Source organism: Pongo pygmaeus, chromosome 19 (assembly GCF_028885625.2).
Source record: "Pongo pygmaeus isolate AG05252 chromosome 19, NHGRI_mPonPyg2-v2.0_pri, whole genome shotgun sequence".
NCBI lineage: Eukaryota > Metazoa > Chordata > Mammalia > Primates > Hominidae > Pongo > Pongo pygmaeus.
The window spans coordinates 8,372,520-8,386,302 of NC_072392.2; the positions used below are offsets into that span (position 1 = coordinate 8,372,520).

A 13,783-nucleotide genomic window follows, 5' to 3' on the forward strand; every position below is an offset into this window, starting at 1 on the left:
ATCTTACTCCCCATGGCGAGTCCCTCTAAATTTGTTAATCTGAGCACCGTGTTTAAGCACGAGCTTGATGAAGACTGAAGCCAGTCAGGTAAACAGCGCTCCTGCTAAGACCTATATTAGCCCTGTTGAATTAGCTACAACCTCACACTAATCCTGAAGCACATCGCTAGCAAACTTGCTCTATACTTTATAACATGTCACAACTTAGAACAGTGATTCACACACTGATTCCCGTGTGGACACATTATCCCTCTCTTTACCTCTCTTTTCCTCTCTTCTCATGGAGTCACGAGATGCAGGGGCTGGCTGAGAGATCCCTGTGCCAAGAGAACAGGGCCTGGCAGCTGCCAGCTCCATGGTCGCATGTAGCCCAGCCAGAAGGAATCACTGAGGATTCTTTGTGGTCCAGCCTAGCTCAGCCCCAAGTTCCACTGGCTCAGCCAGAGGTCAAAGACGTGCTGGTCTGGTCCTGTCCTCTGCAAGGCTCCCATGGAGATTATTTGAGCTCACTCTAGCGGCCAGTGCTTCACTGATCAGACTCCAGGGAAATCTCTCCTACTAGCAGCACGTTGTCTTTTGGGAAAATAGTTGTGTGTGTGTGTGTGTGTGTGTTCCTCATCCCTACTTAAATCCAATGGTCAAAGGAAACCTTCACCTTCTCTTCTCCAGGCTGAACAACCCAATTTCTTTTAGTTTTTCATCAAAAGTCCTTAAGAGAGTGAAAATGCCAGGGAGTCTGCAGAAGAGTATATGATTTACGGAGGACTGTTACTTTATACTAATCATGGGAAGAACCAGGGCCCAGGTGGGGTGGTTTGCATTCTCTAAGGGTCCTTAGCAAGAATGGAGGACACGTCTGAGCTGCAGGCAGAACAGAATCAGTGAATCAGTGAATCAGTGAATCATCAGTGAATCAGTGATGCTACAGCTGAGCATAGGCATGGTTTTAATAAATATGTGCATTTTTTTTTTTTGCAAGGGTTGGATGGAAAAATGATCAGAACCTTATTTTCTATTGCAATCAAAAGCCCAGCTGGGACTGGAGAGTTCAGCCAAGTCTAGTTCAGTGGTTTCTAGATTTTAAAAAAGCAGATATGTCAAAGAGAAGTCCAGGACTTAAACTACTAAAAGCAGTTACTTTGCTGAAGTGGGGTAAGGGCCGGGCACGGTGGCTCATGCCTGTAATCCCAGCACTTTGGGAGGCCACGGCGGGCAGATCACCTGAGGTCGGGAGTTCGCGACCAGCCTGACCAACACGGAGAAACCCCATCTCTACTAAAAAATACAAAATTAGCCAGGCATTGTGGCGCATGCCTGTAATCCCAGCTACTCAGGAGGCTGAGACAGGAGAATTGTTTGAACCCAGGAGGCGGAGGTTGCAGTGAGCTGAGATCGCACCATCGCGCTCCGGCCTGGGCAACAAGAGCGAAACTCTGTCTCAAAAAAATACAAAATATAAAATAAAATAAAAAAGTGGGGTAGGAAGCCTCGAACCATGCCTGGCTCAGATGGGGTTTTTCCTTTCTCTGGGAAAAAGCTGAAGACAAAAACCAACCAACCTCTGTCCGGCTGCCGTAGCTGTACATATTCATGGCCAGGATCATGGCCAGCATTCCAAGGCTCATCCCTCTGTTCTCCAGCACGGAGAGCCTCCACACCCACCATCTGACCTCAGTCTCGCTGCTCTATCGAGCTGGCCTGCCCTGTGGACACCATGATGTCATTTTTTCCATGACCAAGTGCCCAGGTTTCCAGCTGCTGGGTGGACCCAGCTGATGACATCCTTGTCCTCTGGGGAAACACACTGGTTTTCACCACAACCTGTTTCCCTCCTGGTTGCTCTGGGTCATTTTCTGCCTCTCTGGCCACACTTGCATTCATAAACAATTCCCACTCTCCTTCTTGCTTTATTCCAGGCCTCAGCAACTCCCCAGGGTGATGGGCTATTCTGTCCATCATTCACACCCTGAAAGAGCCAGCAGGTGTGTCTGCAGCCAGCCAAGGCGCGAGGGTTCCCTTCTGGCTGGGACTCCTGGGGTGGCCCTGAGGTACTTGGCAGTGTGAGTCTGGGAGGGAGCAGACGGCCTCTGCCAGGACAGCAAGCTGGCACACCCCCCACACTGCTCTCCACAGTGACGACACCTGTGAGTCTGTGGGAGCCGCAGGCCAGCACCTCCGGGCCTGCGTACCGGCTCACTGCTAAGGCTCTCCTGTGACTCGTGGGCTGCCACACTGCAGCTTTCTACCCGGGAGCCTTCTCTGGCCATGGTCACCTATGCTTGTCACCTTTTTCATGCCCGCCCCGGCCGCTGGCTCATGATGCTGCACATGCCTCTGCACACTGCACACTCTGTCCCAGTGCCTGCACCAGCCTTCTTCTCACCTTGTGAAGGCACCCTTCCCTTTTCAGCTGGTTACCTACACCATCCACACCACCTGGCACTGCCAGCATATGTGCCTGGCCTCCTGGGTATCTCCTCCTATTCCTGTGTTTACCTTTCTCCCTCTGGTCCTATCTATCTAAATCTCTTTTCACTGGCCCTGACTCTGTGTAGTTGTCACTGTCTCTCCCTAGACATCCATCACTGACCACAGCTTTTCTGATCACATGCATCTCACTCTGTGTCCCTCAGTCTGCTGGTTTACCCGCCCACCCCTGCACAGGTATTTCTACCCATAGACTGGTCTGTTTCTAACCATTACCATTTAATCACCGTTCCACCTGCCATCACGAGGAAAAGCACACACCACCTCCCAAAGACAGCAAGCACACCAGGCATTTCTGCGTGGGCTCGGTGGAGAGGTCGGCGGGCACCCGGGCCCTGCTTCCTCTCCCACACTCACCGTAGTTCCTGCTGGGCTGCCGTGGTGTCCAGCGTGTCCTCCAGCTCTGTTTTCAGAGCTTCCAGTTCCTCACTCAAGTCCCTTTTCTGCTTTTCGGCCTTATTCCGTGAAGCCTTCTCGGATTCAAAGTCTTCCTGAAGTTCAGCAATTTGGGCTTGTAGCTCTCGCACAACTTTAAGGGCATTGTTCTTATGGAGTGTTTCATCGTCACCTCTGTTAAAACACCCAGGAACAAGAGGCACTCAGAGATGGCACCCGGATGGCCTGCTTCTCAGGCGAGCCCCAGCCCCTGAGCACCTCTCCACAAGGAGACCCCAGTCCCACATCCCTCCTCCTGGGGCCTGAGGCTGGTGCAGATGCTCAGCACCTGCTAGGGCAGGAGGAGGTTCTCAGCTAGAGGACTTGCTGAAGGCCCCAAAGCTAATGGTGGCAGAGCCAGAACTAGATTCCAGCCCAGCCCCCTTTCCAAACGACCATGCTTCTCCATTAAAAGGTAGGACACTCTTACTTTAGCCCTTAGAATATGAAAACATTTTCTCTGAAGTCAAAGGCTGTTATAGTTAAAAATCTGCTTCTAACTATGAAGGAGTGACCTCCTCATCATCACACCGGAACCCAGCCAAACCAGGGATGCTCAAAGAACACACCGGAACCTAGCCAAACCAGGGATGCTCAAAGAACACACCAGAACCCAGCCAAACCAGGGATGCTCAGAGAACACACCGGAACCCAGGCAAACCAGGGATGCTCAGAGAACACACCGGAACCCAGCCAAACCAGGGATGCTCAGAGAACACAGTGGAAGAAAGAGGCTCTCATCCTCACACCCTCCAGGTGCCTCTCTTCCATAGGGCATCTTTTTGTTTATGTCTGTGGTTTAAAATGTTGGAAGATTTTTCTTATTGGGAATAGTTGGGATGTTTGAGGTAAGGGAGATTTTTCTTGTAAGATTTTGATTGTAACACATTATAAACTCCAAGTATTATAACCATGTAGCCAAATAGTTATTCTTTATAAAGAAATGAAACATTAGACACATATTTATTACATCTGATTTGCATTCTACACTGAATGGTTTAGAACTGATTACTGAATCATGCTCTCAGTGGAGAAATATAATTTCTGAAAAGTGATTTCCCTTCAAATTCTAAAACATACTACAGGTGGGGCGTGGTGGCTCACGCCTGTAATCCCAGCACTTTGGGAGGCCAAGTCAGGTGGATCACTTGGGGTCAGGAGTTTGGGACCAGCCTGACCAACATGGTGGAACCCATCTCTACTAAAAATACAAAAATTAGCCAGTGTGGTGGTGCACACGTGTAATCCCAGCTAGTCGGGAGGCTGAGGCATGAGAATTGATTGAACCCAGGAAGTGGAGTTTGCAGTGAGCCGAGATTGCACCGCTGCACTCCAGCGTGGGTGACAGAAGTGAGACTCCGTTCAAAAAAAAAAAGTAAATAAAACATACTACAGTTAATCTGTAATGTACAGAGACCAAAACATTTGTTATAGTGGAATCATTTGTTCTGGTGTGAATTTCCAAGGGTTTCATAGTATAATTTGTCATTTTAAAGTATAAATACTGAGATGGTTTATGAGACTTTCTTGCTGCCCTGACACAAATTCTGTACGCTTGGGCTTTTCACTTTCTCAGGTCACACCAAACAGCAAGTAAACCCCATCTCACTCTCCCAGGGTTTTTGGATGCTCCCGAACATAACAAAGTCTGCTGAAACTCAGCCCCATGGGCTCCCGTGCAGTGCAGCTGCAGGGCCGCAGACCTGGCCAGCGCGCCCTGCAGCTCCTCCTCCTTCTTAGCCAGCTGCAGCTTGAGCTCGTCAATCTGCGCCTGCAGCTCTGCGATCTGGTCCTGCAAGTCGGTTGTCTCCCCGTCGAGTTTTCTTTTGGCCTTTTCCAGTTCCTGACGAGTCTTTTCTTCCTTCTTTAAGCGTTCTTTAAGGCAAGACATAAGAAGCTCTTCAACACACCGAGTGACTCACCACAGGAATAAACTAAAATACAGACTGATCCAAGTTGAAAATAAGCCATTTTATTCAAAAGCATGTCACTGCCCTGATGACATGGTCATGCCCTGATGTCAACTGCTCAGTCATTTCAAATCCACCGAGATCTGGAGGGGAGATAAATTAATGTGGGGAGGGAATTTTAAGGAAGAAGTTGAGTGTCCTAAGAATGTCCTTTCATGGGAAGTGAGACCACACTGTGAGAGCCGAAGGGACCTGGAATCCTCTCATGTCAAACCCATCGCTGTGCCCAGGTTTGCAAAGTGGCTCAGCAGGTGCTGGGGCAGCAGTCGTAGCTGCCTGTCACCCCATTCCCTTTTCCATGGGAACCCCTGTTCTGAACCAAGAAAACTGCCGTCTTCGAGTACTGGGAGAGAGGAGACGGAAGAATGGGCAGAGAGGGCCAGGCCTCTTTTCCACCGTCCCCTCTAAAATTCTGCAGCGATCTCTCAGTTAGCCCTAGTGATCTATTTCACCGAATGATTTATTTCCTCGCAACGACCTGTATGCCTTTGTGTTCCCCACCAGGAACCAACTTGCTGAGAGTATGAGACCGAGTGTCACAGACTGATCAAACAGGTGAGTAAAAAAGCACATGTGCTTATGGGTACTTCCTCAGCCGAAGAACCATATACTAGTACAAATGGTTTATGAAAGTAATTTCATACTGACATTCCCTCTTTTGTTTATACTAAAACAAACAAAACCCCAAATATTTTAAAAAGCCAACCCCGTCATCTTCCTATCATAAGCGCACACATTAAGAAAGAGTGGGCACCTGCCTGCAGGCGCCTGCACAGAGCTCCCTCCCCCTGGTGATGGTACCAGTCTCTAGCTGCTCGTTCCAACTCCCATCCTCTTTTCTTATTTCTTTTGCAGAAGCTGTAATGTCCTAGGATTTCCTGATATTACACTGTGGCTTGGCCCTCAGCAGTGTCTTCTCTGTATCTGCCAGCTTTTACGTCACTGGCCAGTCCCTTTGTGAGGTAAAATCTGGGCACTTTAATGCAGCTTTAGATTAAACACAATGGTCTGTAGGACCCAAACAATTTAACCCCAACCATGCCCACCAAAGGGCAGTATCTTTTACCACAGTACCAAAGTTAAAAAAAGGAAAACCAGGCCTGGCGCTGTGGCTCACGTCTGTAATCCCAGCACTTTGGGAGGCCGAGGTGGGTGGATCACCTGAAGTCAGGAGTTTCAGACCAGCCTGACCAACATGGTGAAACACCATCTCTACTAAAAATACAAAATTAGCCAGGTGTGGTGGCGCATGCCTGTAATCCCAGCTACTTGGGAGGCTGAGGCAAGAGAATTGCTTGAGGCCGGGAGGTAGAGGTTGCAGTGAGCCAAGATTGCGCCACTGCACTCCAGCCTGGGCAACAAGGGCGAGACTCCGTCTTAAAAAAAAAGAAAAAGGAAAACCATTTTATCATCATTTCAAGGCAACACAAAATAATCTTAAGAGCCCTTTTTATTATTTTGTAAAGACAGGGTCTCGCTGTGTTACCCAGGCTGTAGTGCGGTGGCAGGATCATAGCTCACTACAGTGAGGTCCTGGGCGCAAGCAATTCTGCTGCCTCTGTCACCCAGGCTGGAGTGCAGTGGCACGATCACAGCTCACTCTGGTGAGTACCTGGGCACAAGCAATCGTGCTGCCTCAGCTTTCAAGTAGCTGGGACTATAGATGCGCACCACTACGCCAGGCTAATCTGTAAATTTTTTGTAGAGATGGGGTCTCACTATGCTGCCCAGACTGGTCTTAAACTCCTGGCCTCATGAGATCCTCCTACTTCAGCCTCCCGAAGTGCTAGGATTACAGGCCTGAGACAGCGTGCCCGGCCAAGGGACCTATTTTAATAAGTCAACCCAAACTGAAGGTCGTTATTGTTAGTAACCATCAAGTATATTTTTTATTTTTGCATGTTCTGATTACAGTAAAAGCCAAACACTCACATATCCTAGTCCTCGATTTCTCTAGCCCCAAACACTAACCTTCTAAATCTGAGATCATCACTTCTTGCTTATTCCTGATTTTGGCCAAGTTTTTCGCCTTTTCTTCCTCTTCAGCCAGCTGAGAGGAACACTCAGCAATGCGATCTTCCATGAGTTTCTTTTCCTGGACAGGAAAAACTGACTGCTTCAGAAAAGCCATTCAAAATGACCACTTGGGTTCTGTATTCCTCATAAAGGTCAACTGTCTTTGACTCGAGAGAAAACAAGTACTATCGGCACTGCCTCCCCCAGCAGACTGTACACAGTCACATGCTGCAGAACAATGTTTTGGACAGTGATGAACCTGATACACGACAGTGGTCTCCTAAGATGATCATGGAGCTGAAAACTTCATCAAGAGCTGTTATAACACCACAGTGCAATTACTCTATTTTTAAAATAAATGTACTGCAGCCTCAGTGTGCCATGTTGATAAAGTCTGCAGTCATGTACAGCAATGTCCTAGGCCTTCACATTCACTCAGCGCTCACTCACTGACTCACCCCTCACCCAGAGCAGCTTCCAGTCCTGCAAGCGCCATTCATGGTTGAGTGCCCAATAGAGGTGTGCCATTTTTAATCTTTTCTACCATTTTTACCGTACCTTTTTAATATTTTTACTGGACTTTTGTTTGGATATGTTTAGATACACAAGTACTTATTAGCGCTGTGTTTCCAACTGCCTACAGTATTCAGGACAGTAACATGCTGTACAAGTGTGTGGCCTAGAAGCAATCAGCCCACCGTCTAGTCTAGGTGTATAGCAGGCTCTACCATCTAGTTTGTGTCAATACACTCTATGATGTTTGTACGAGGATAAAATAACTTCACAATGCATTTCCCAGAATGTGTCCTCATCGTTAAACAACACACGACTGTACTCCAAAAGGGCAGGAAGGCTTCCACGTCTTGGTGCCCACCCTGGGAGCTTGGCCCAGCTGCCTGGTATTCAGAGTCCCACAGCCAATGCTAGATGAATTAATGCTTGCACAGATGGAGACAAGTCATCATTGAGTGACAATTATGCACAAAATGTACACATTAAAAGTCTAAAAGATTATCAGATGTTTGATAAGGTTTAAACAATTCAATGGTGCCTGTATCTTTAGAAATCTATACAAGTAGAGACTTACAGAGAAAATTCAGTAAATGAACCTAAAATCTTGAGAAATTTCTGTTTGAGGTCACTTTTAATGAGTGTATCAACATAATATTATATAAATATTTTCCGTAACTAAAATCAGCTTTTTGTGGGAACAGTCTCTTACTTTGATAAACTTGGAATTTTGGTCCTCAAGAAGCAGAATCTCCTCTTCCATCTTCTTGATCTTGGCCTCTGCTGTCACCTTTTCCAGCTGCAGCTTTTGCCGAGCCCCTTCCTCCTCGTCCAGCTGCTCTTCTAGGTCCTTGTGAAGAACACAGAGTCAGTCTCGCCACTTTCTCGAGATTTGACCACACATTCATTGTGCACAGGAATGCATTACAATGAGATACTAATTTTTTTTTTTTTTTGAGACAGAGTCTCGCTCTGTTGCCCAGGCTGAAGTGCAGTGGCACCACCTTGGCTCGCTGCAACCTCCACCTCCTGGGTTCACGCCATTCTCCTGCCTCAGCCTCCCGAGTAGCTGGGACTACAGGCGCCCGCCACCACACCTGGCTAATTTTTTGATTTTTTTTTTTGGTAGAGATGGGGTTTCACCATGTTAGCCAGGATGGTCTTGATCTCCTGACCTCATGATCCATCCGCCTCAGCCTAGATACTAATTTTTGATTCTCAAAATGCCAAAGATATTTAAAAAAATATGAAATGCAGTTATGTGAAATAGACATTTGTATCTGCTACAGGCTAAAGTACAAACTGGGTCAATCCTTCTAGAAGCCAACATGGCAAAACGTAGCTTTGAAAATGAGCCTTTCCTTTCAACCAGCAATTTCAGGAAATTGTCACAGATGCGATTTATATAAAAAGACATACAGTGATAAGTTATTTATAATATTGAGTAACTATGAACGTGCTACAAAAAGGTCTTGGTAATTAAATGTTGGCACATTTGTTAAATGGAATAATATATAGTAATTAAAATTCACATTTTGGAATAATAGCAACACAGGCAAACATGAATAATGTAGTAGCACTCATCAAATGTGTATTTAATTTAGCTGAATCCAACTATATACATGTTCGGCCAAAGAGGAGAGAAAGAGAACATGAAAACAACAATTTAAGTAGTACAGGTCGTGAGAAATGAGCTGTGTCAGTTCAAATGTACCTTTCACAACAGAAGCACCTCATCAAACTGGGCGGGAGTATGGAGTTTACATGTATTTTTTATTAGAACGTGCAGATCTTTATAATCTACATTACTGTTTATGATAAACATGCTATTATACAGGATCACAGATAGATTACCCCATTTTATATGAGGTGATTATTGCACACTACATGCCTGTATCAAAATATCTCATGTACCCCATATATATATATACACATATACACACACACACTTAATATATACGCATAAAAATTAAAATTAAAAACAAAGTGTTACAGCTCTTTTAGAATTTGTCTAGCAGGCTTTCTGGTTTCTGGTGGAAAGCTCCCACCCCCTCCAAAGGAAAAAAAAAAAAAAAAAAACCCAGGCCAGGCGCGGTGGCTCACACCTGTAATCCTAGCACTTTGGGAAGCTGAGATGGGTGGATCACCTGAGGTCAAGAGTTTGAGACCAGCCTGGCCAACATGGTGAAACCCTGTCTCTACTAAAAATACAAAAATTAGCTGGGCGTGGTAGCAGGCGCCTGTAATCCCAGCTACTGGGGAGGCTGTGGCAGGGGAATCACTTGAACCCAGGAGGTGGAGGTTGCAGTGAGCCGAGATTGCGCCATTGCACTCCAGCTGGGCAACAAAGTGAGTCTCCATCTCAAAAACAAAACAAAAAAACAAAAACAAAAAACTCCCAAAAAAACCAAAACTAGGGTTGCACAAATCAACACATGGCCAACTTAAGGAAATGTTCAAGAGTAACTTTGGCTAAATAATTTACTAATTGTTAATTTTAGAATGAAACCCTTGCAAAAAATGAGTGTTTTATTGTAAACATTTCAAACACACATATAAGCACACAGACCAGCATAATGAGCCCCACACAGAAGCATCACCCTGACCTTAACAAGCATCAACTCATGGTCAATTCCATTTCATGTGTGTCTCCACCTGCTCCCTTCTGCCCCTGGGTTATTTTGAAGCAAATCCCAGACATTATATTTCACTTGTAAAATCTTCAGGCTGTACCTCTAAAATATAAAGACCATTTAAAAAGCACATTTGTCTGTTTCAATCAGAATCCAAAAATTGTGCCTCATGAGTACACCCTGTATTTCAAAAAGAAAGTTAAGTACCAGGGAAGGGCTAATTTTTAAAAATTCTCATTCTGACTGTTGGCCACCTCCTATGTCAGTGCTGAGCGTTTCTTATTAGCCAAACCACGTAGTAGATGTCTATCTAATGAATGGAGTGAGCAACAGAATCACTGACAACATGAAGAACAAGTTAGGTCTTCTACAGAATGCTAGATCCTGGGAGGTTTGCAACTGAATCTCTTTGCAAACTGTAAGATGCCACTTAGAACATAAAAAAGATTCCTATTCAAAATGACAAATCTGTGTTCAAAGAAAATCTATTATAGGTGTGTTTCAAATGATGGTCATCTTTCTAAGGGTGGCTTCTCATAACCCAGAACCCTTTTGCTTCTCTGTGGACTTAAGAATCCAAACACATAACTTCTGTTTATTCCACAGATCCACTTGAAAATCCAAAATATGCTTCTAAGTAAAAATTATTATACATACCTGAATATGTGCTTGCATTTTTTTCTTTTCATTTTGGAGGATTTGGTTTCTTTCTTCTTCTTCTTCAACCCTAGACTCCAAGTCATGTAGAATCTCTTCTAATTCCTGCTTTTTAGCAGCAAGTCTTGCCCTCATCTCTTCTGCTTCAGCAAAGAGCTCAGTCTCTGCTTGTAGTTGTTCTGCAAGGATATTCTTCTCTTCTAAAAGCTGCAATCACAATAAAGTATCTGTGATTTGCCCCTATTACATACATACACAGTATATATTCACTGTGATTTCAATGGTCAATGCACATCAAAGAAACTGGGAGATAAAAATATATAACATCACGGGAAGAATATTCAAATACGTTTTTGTCTATAGCAAAGTAAGCGAGATGAAAATATTTTGGTTGTTCCTGTTGTCTCAAGTTACTGTGAATAATACATATTAAATTCATTATAGTTCATCTATGAAGGTAATTTACAAGGGACAGATAAATAGGAGAGTGAAAATATTATTCAAATGCCATAAAGTTCATGGTGATTACTAATGCCTGTTTGGTAGTAAGTGATATCCCTGGCCTTTATTGTTAATATTTTTGGCCTTGAACACTATAATTCTATTATTGCCACAACAAACATCTCCTGAGCCTCAGCTTTGTCCATGAAGAAAACTTCCCAGAAGAGGGACACACATTCAAGACCACTGCTGCTAGAGAAGTACAGGTGGTGACCTCTACTCAAGCATCTCGTCCTTTTGACTATTTTTCTATTTCCCCTCATAAACAGACACAGGAAGGTGACAGTACTGGGAGCCTCATCAAAACAGGTGTTAAGTACATGCTTGACAGCAAGCATAACAAAAGCAAAGATGCAAGAGGTAAGGTTGATTTTAACTTCTACAAATCTAAAATGCAAGGCAGAATGTATCTGTTAACTCTATCGGCAAAATGTATACAATTTGGAAATGAGTGAAAAGGCCTCACATAAAATAAGATGATATGGTGGGTATAGCTATTCATAATGAAATGTGTGGGGGTTGCTATCAGTGCAAGATCTTGTAGGGATTCAGGGCCAAGTGTGAGTTACAAGGTCACTGCACACACCTGCTGGTGCTTCCGCTCCATCTCCTCCAGCTCTCCTTCCACCTTCGTCTGCTTCTCCTTCACCTTCAACAGCTCTTCATCTTTGGCCTGAAGTTCTTCCTCCTGGCGAGTCACTTGTAGAAGCGGCTTCACCTGTGACAAAATTAAGCAGTTTCTCATTCCAGCTCTTTCCTATGGGGTTTTCCTGATCAGACTCTGCTATTTGAAAGGGATCTGGAAAGAAGTGACCCAAGCTCACCTTTGTGAAGACTCGCCACCACTGCCAGTGCCGTAATTTCAGGTATGCGGCACAGTTCCGCTGCAAGACCTTTAAGGCACTTAGTTGCTGCTGCTTCTTGGCAAAGGCCCTGAAGAACAATAAGAAAAACTTATGATGTAAAGAAAAAAGTGCTTGAATGGCTGTTTTCATAAGAAGCCTTTCTAAAGGCCCGTGTTCTTCTTTGTGTAGGATAGGGAATGGATGCATCAATTAAGTCCTGGGTGAAATGCACAAGGAAGCCGTTCTGGCCGCTCGAAGCCACACTGGCTTGTTGGCCTGATCAGCCCCCCTCAGGCCCCTGGCACCAGTTCCTGCACTGACTTTCTTCACAGACTCTGCCCTGCACATTCTCCTGCTGCCACTCAGCCATATACCCACACTGCGCACACTAAGAAACCGATTTTCCTGAGGCAATGAAGACTGTAGACAGAAGGGCCCGTTTTCTCTGTGCTGCTGCTCTTTATCGTGCCTTTAGGAGCTACTCTCTTGTTTTCCTTTTGATATGTCACAGAAGAAACATTTCTCCCCAACCCCCAAGGTAATTTTTCTCCTCCTTCCCTCCACTTTGTCGCAATGGAGCGCAGCACTCAAAAGCTACAATGGGGTTGTCAATGTCTCTCATTTACAGCCCGGCCTCCTCCAGGGCCTGGAGATGACTCTAGATCTGTGGAGCCCTCACCTCCTCATGACCATACCTGGGCTTCCCACTACACCCTACCACCTCCTCAGCCCCACAGCAGGGTCTGAGACCCAGTTCCCATTTGCCTTCACTCTGCTATTTTCAATTTCTCACTCTCCTTCAGGAACACAGAAACCCTCAACCCCCTCCTGCCAAAAACAACCCCCAGGCCCAGATGAAGCTCATTACCACCTTGCGGTTCCTTCGACAGACGACTGACATTTTTCTACTCCTTATGAAACTCTCAGGGTCCACAGGCAAACGTTCCTATTACTGACTTTCCGGCTTCCAGCAGTTGGCTTTCTACCCCACCGCGCTACCAAAGCTGCATTTTAGATCTTGACAAAGGACTCCCAGACTCAGAACTCAGCAGCTTTTCCTCAGCCAAATCCAAGTGCCTGGCGCACTGCACTCCTCTGGGGACTATCCACGACTGGACATCTCATCCCTGGATTCCAGAGCACCAGAACGGCCTCCGAGTCTCCTAGGCTCCACTAACAGTGCTGATGCTCCACTCCGACAGTCCACTCACGTGGCTGCGCTCCCACCTACACTCTGAGTTCCTCAGGAGCAGGGATCATGGCCCAGGCATTTTTGTTGGCACAACCAAGTGACCGACAGACTCCAGGCCTCCTGAGGATGTGTTTGTTGAGTAAATTAACTGGGTATTTCCTATAAATAATCTGTAATTGTTTCTCTGGGGTCCTTTTATAACGGCTTGCAGGAGTAGCTATAGGACTCTCCTGGGAAAGAGAAGCAATTGAAGGCGATGGAAGAAATAAGAAAAACATTTCAAATTATTCATTCACTCCAGCAAACAGTGGTATCAGGAGAGGGAGTGTCTTAAGAAAAGACAGACAGTTGCTGTTTTAGAGCAGAAATTACCTACCTGTCACATTTCCTTGCAAGAATCCCACAACTGCCATACTGCCAACGAATTCCTCCTTGCTGGTTAGAATTTTCCCTGAGCCCACTGCTTCATAACTGTTTTTATTCTTGCTGCTTACAAAACCTTCTAACTTATTCCTACCAGCCAAAAAGAATTAGCCA

The 13,783-nt window shown here is 45.5% G+C and overlaps 1 protein-coding gene and 1 non-coding gene across 5 annotated transcripts in view; one reads left to right on the plus strand and one right to left on the minus strand.

The window, feature by feature from the left end:
* The window catches only part of MYH10 (myosin heavy chain 10), a 154,983-nt gene that overhangs the window by 27,527 nt on the left and 113,673 nt on the right, over nucleotides 1-13,783 (minus strand). For all 4 annotated transcript variants that reach the window (XM_054456792.2, XM_063657069.1, XM_054456798.2 and 1 more), the window contains 7 exons: nucleotides 12,034-12,142; nucleotides 11,796-11,927; nucleotides 10,709-10,915; nucleotides 8,131-8,268; nucleotides 6,864-6,987; nucleotides 4,626-4,797; nucleotides 2,845-3,057 (listed from right to left, as the gene is read on the minus strand). In XM_054456792.2, coding sequence (XP_054312767.2) covers nucleotides 2,845-3,057; nucleotides 4,626-4,797; nucleotides 6,864-6,987; nucleotides 8,131-8,268; nucleotides 10,709-10,915; nucleotides 11,796-11,927; nucleotides 12,034-12,142 — 1,095 coding nt within the window. The remainder of the gene's footprint in view (nucleotides 1-2,844; nucleotides 3,058-4,625; nucleotides 4,798-6,863; nucleotides 6,988-8,130; nucleotides 8,269-10,708; nucleotides 10,916-11,795; nucleotides 11,928-12,033; nucleotides 12,143-13,783) is intronic.
* LOC129018477 (U7 small nuclear RNA) lies at nucleotides 9,403-9,464 on the plus strand. The gene has a single exon (XR_008495299.1). It is a non-coding gene; the product is annotated as a U7 small nuclear RNA (small nuclear RNA).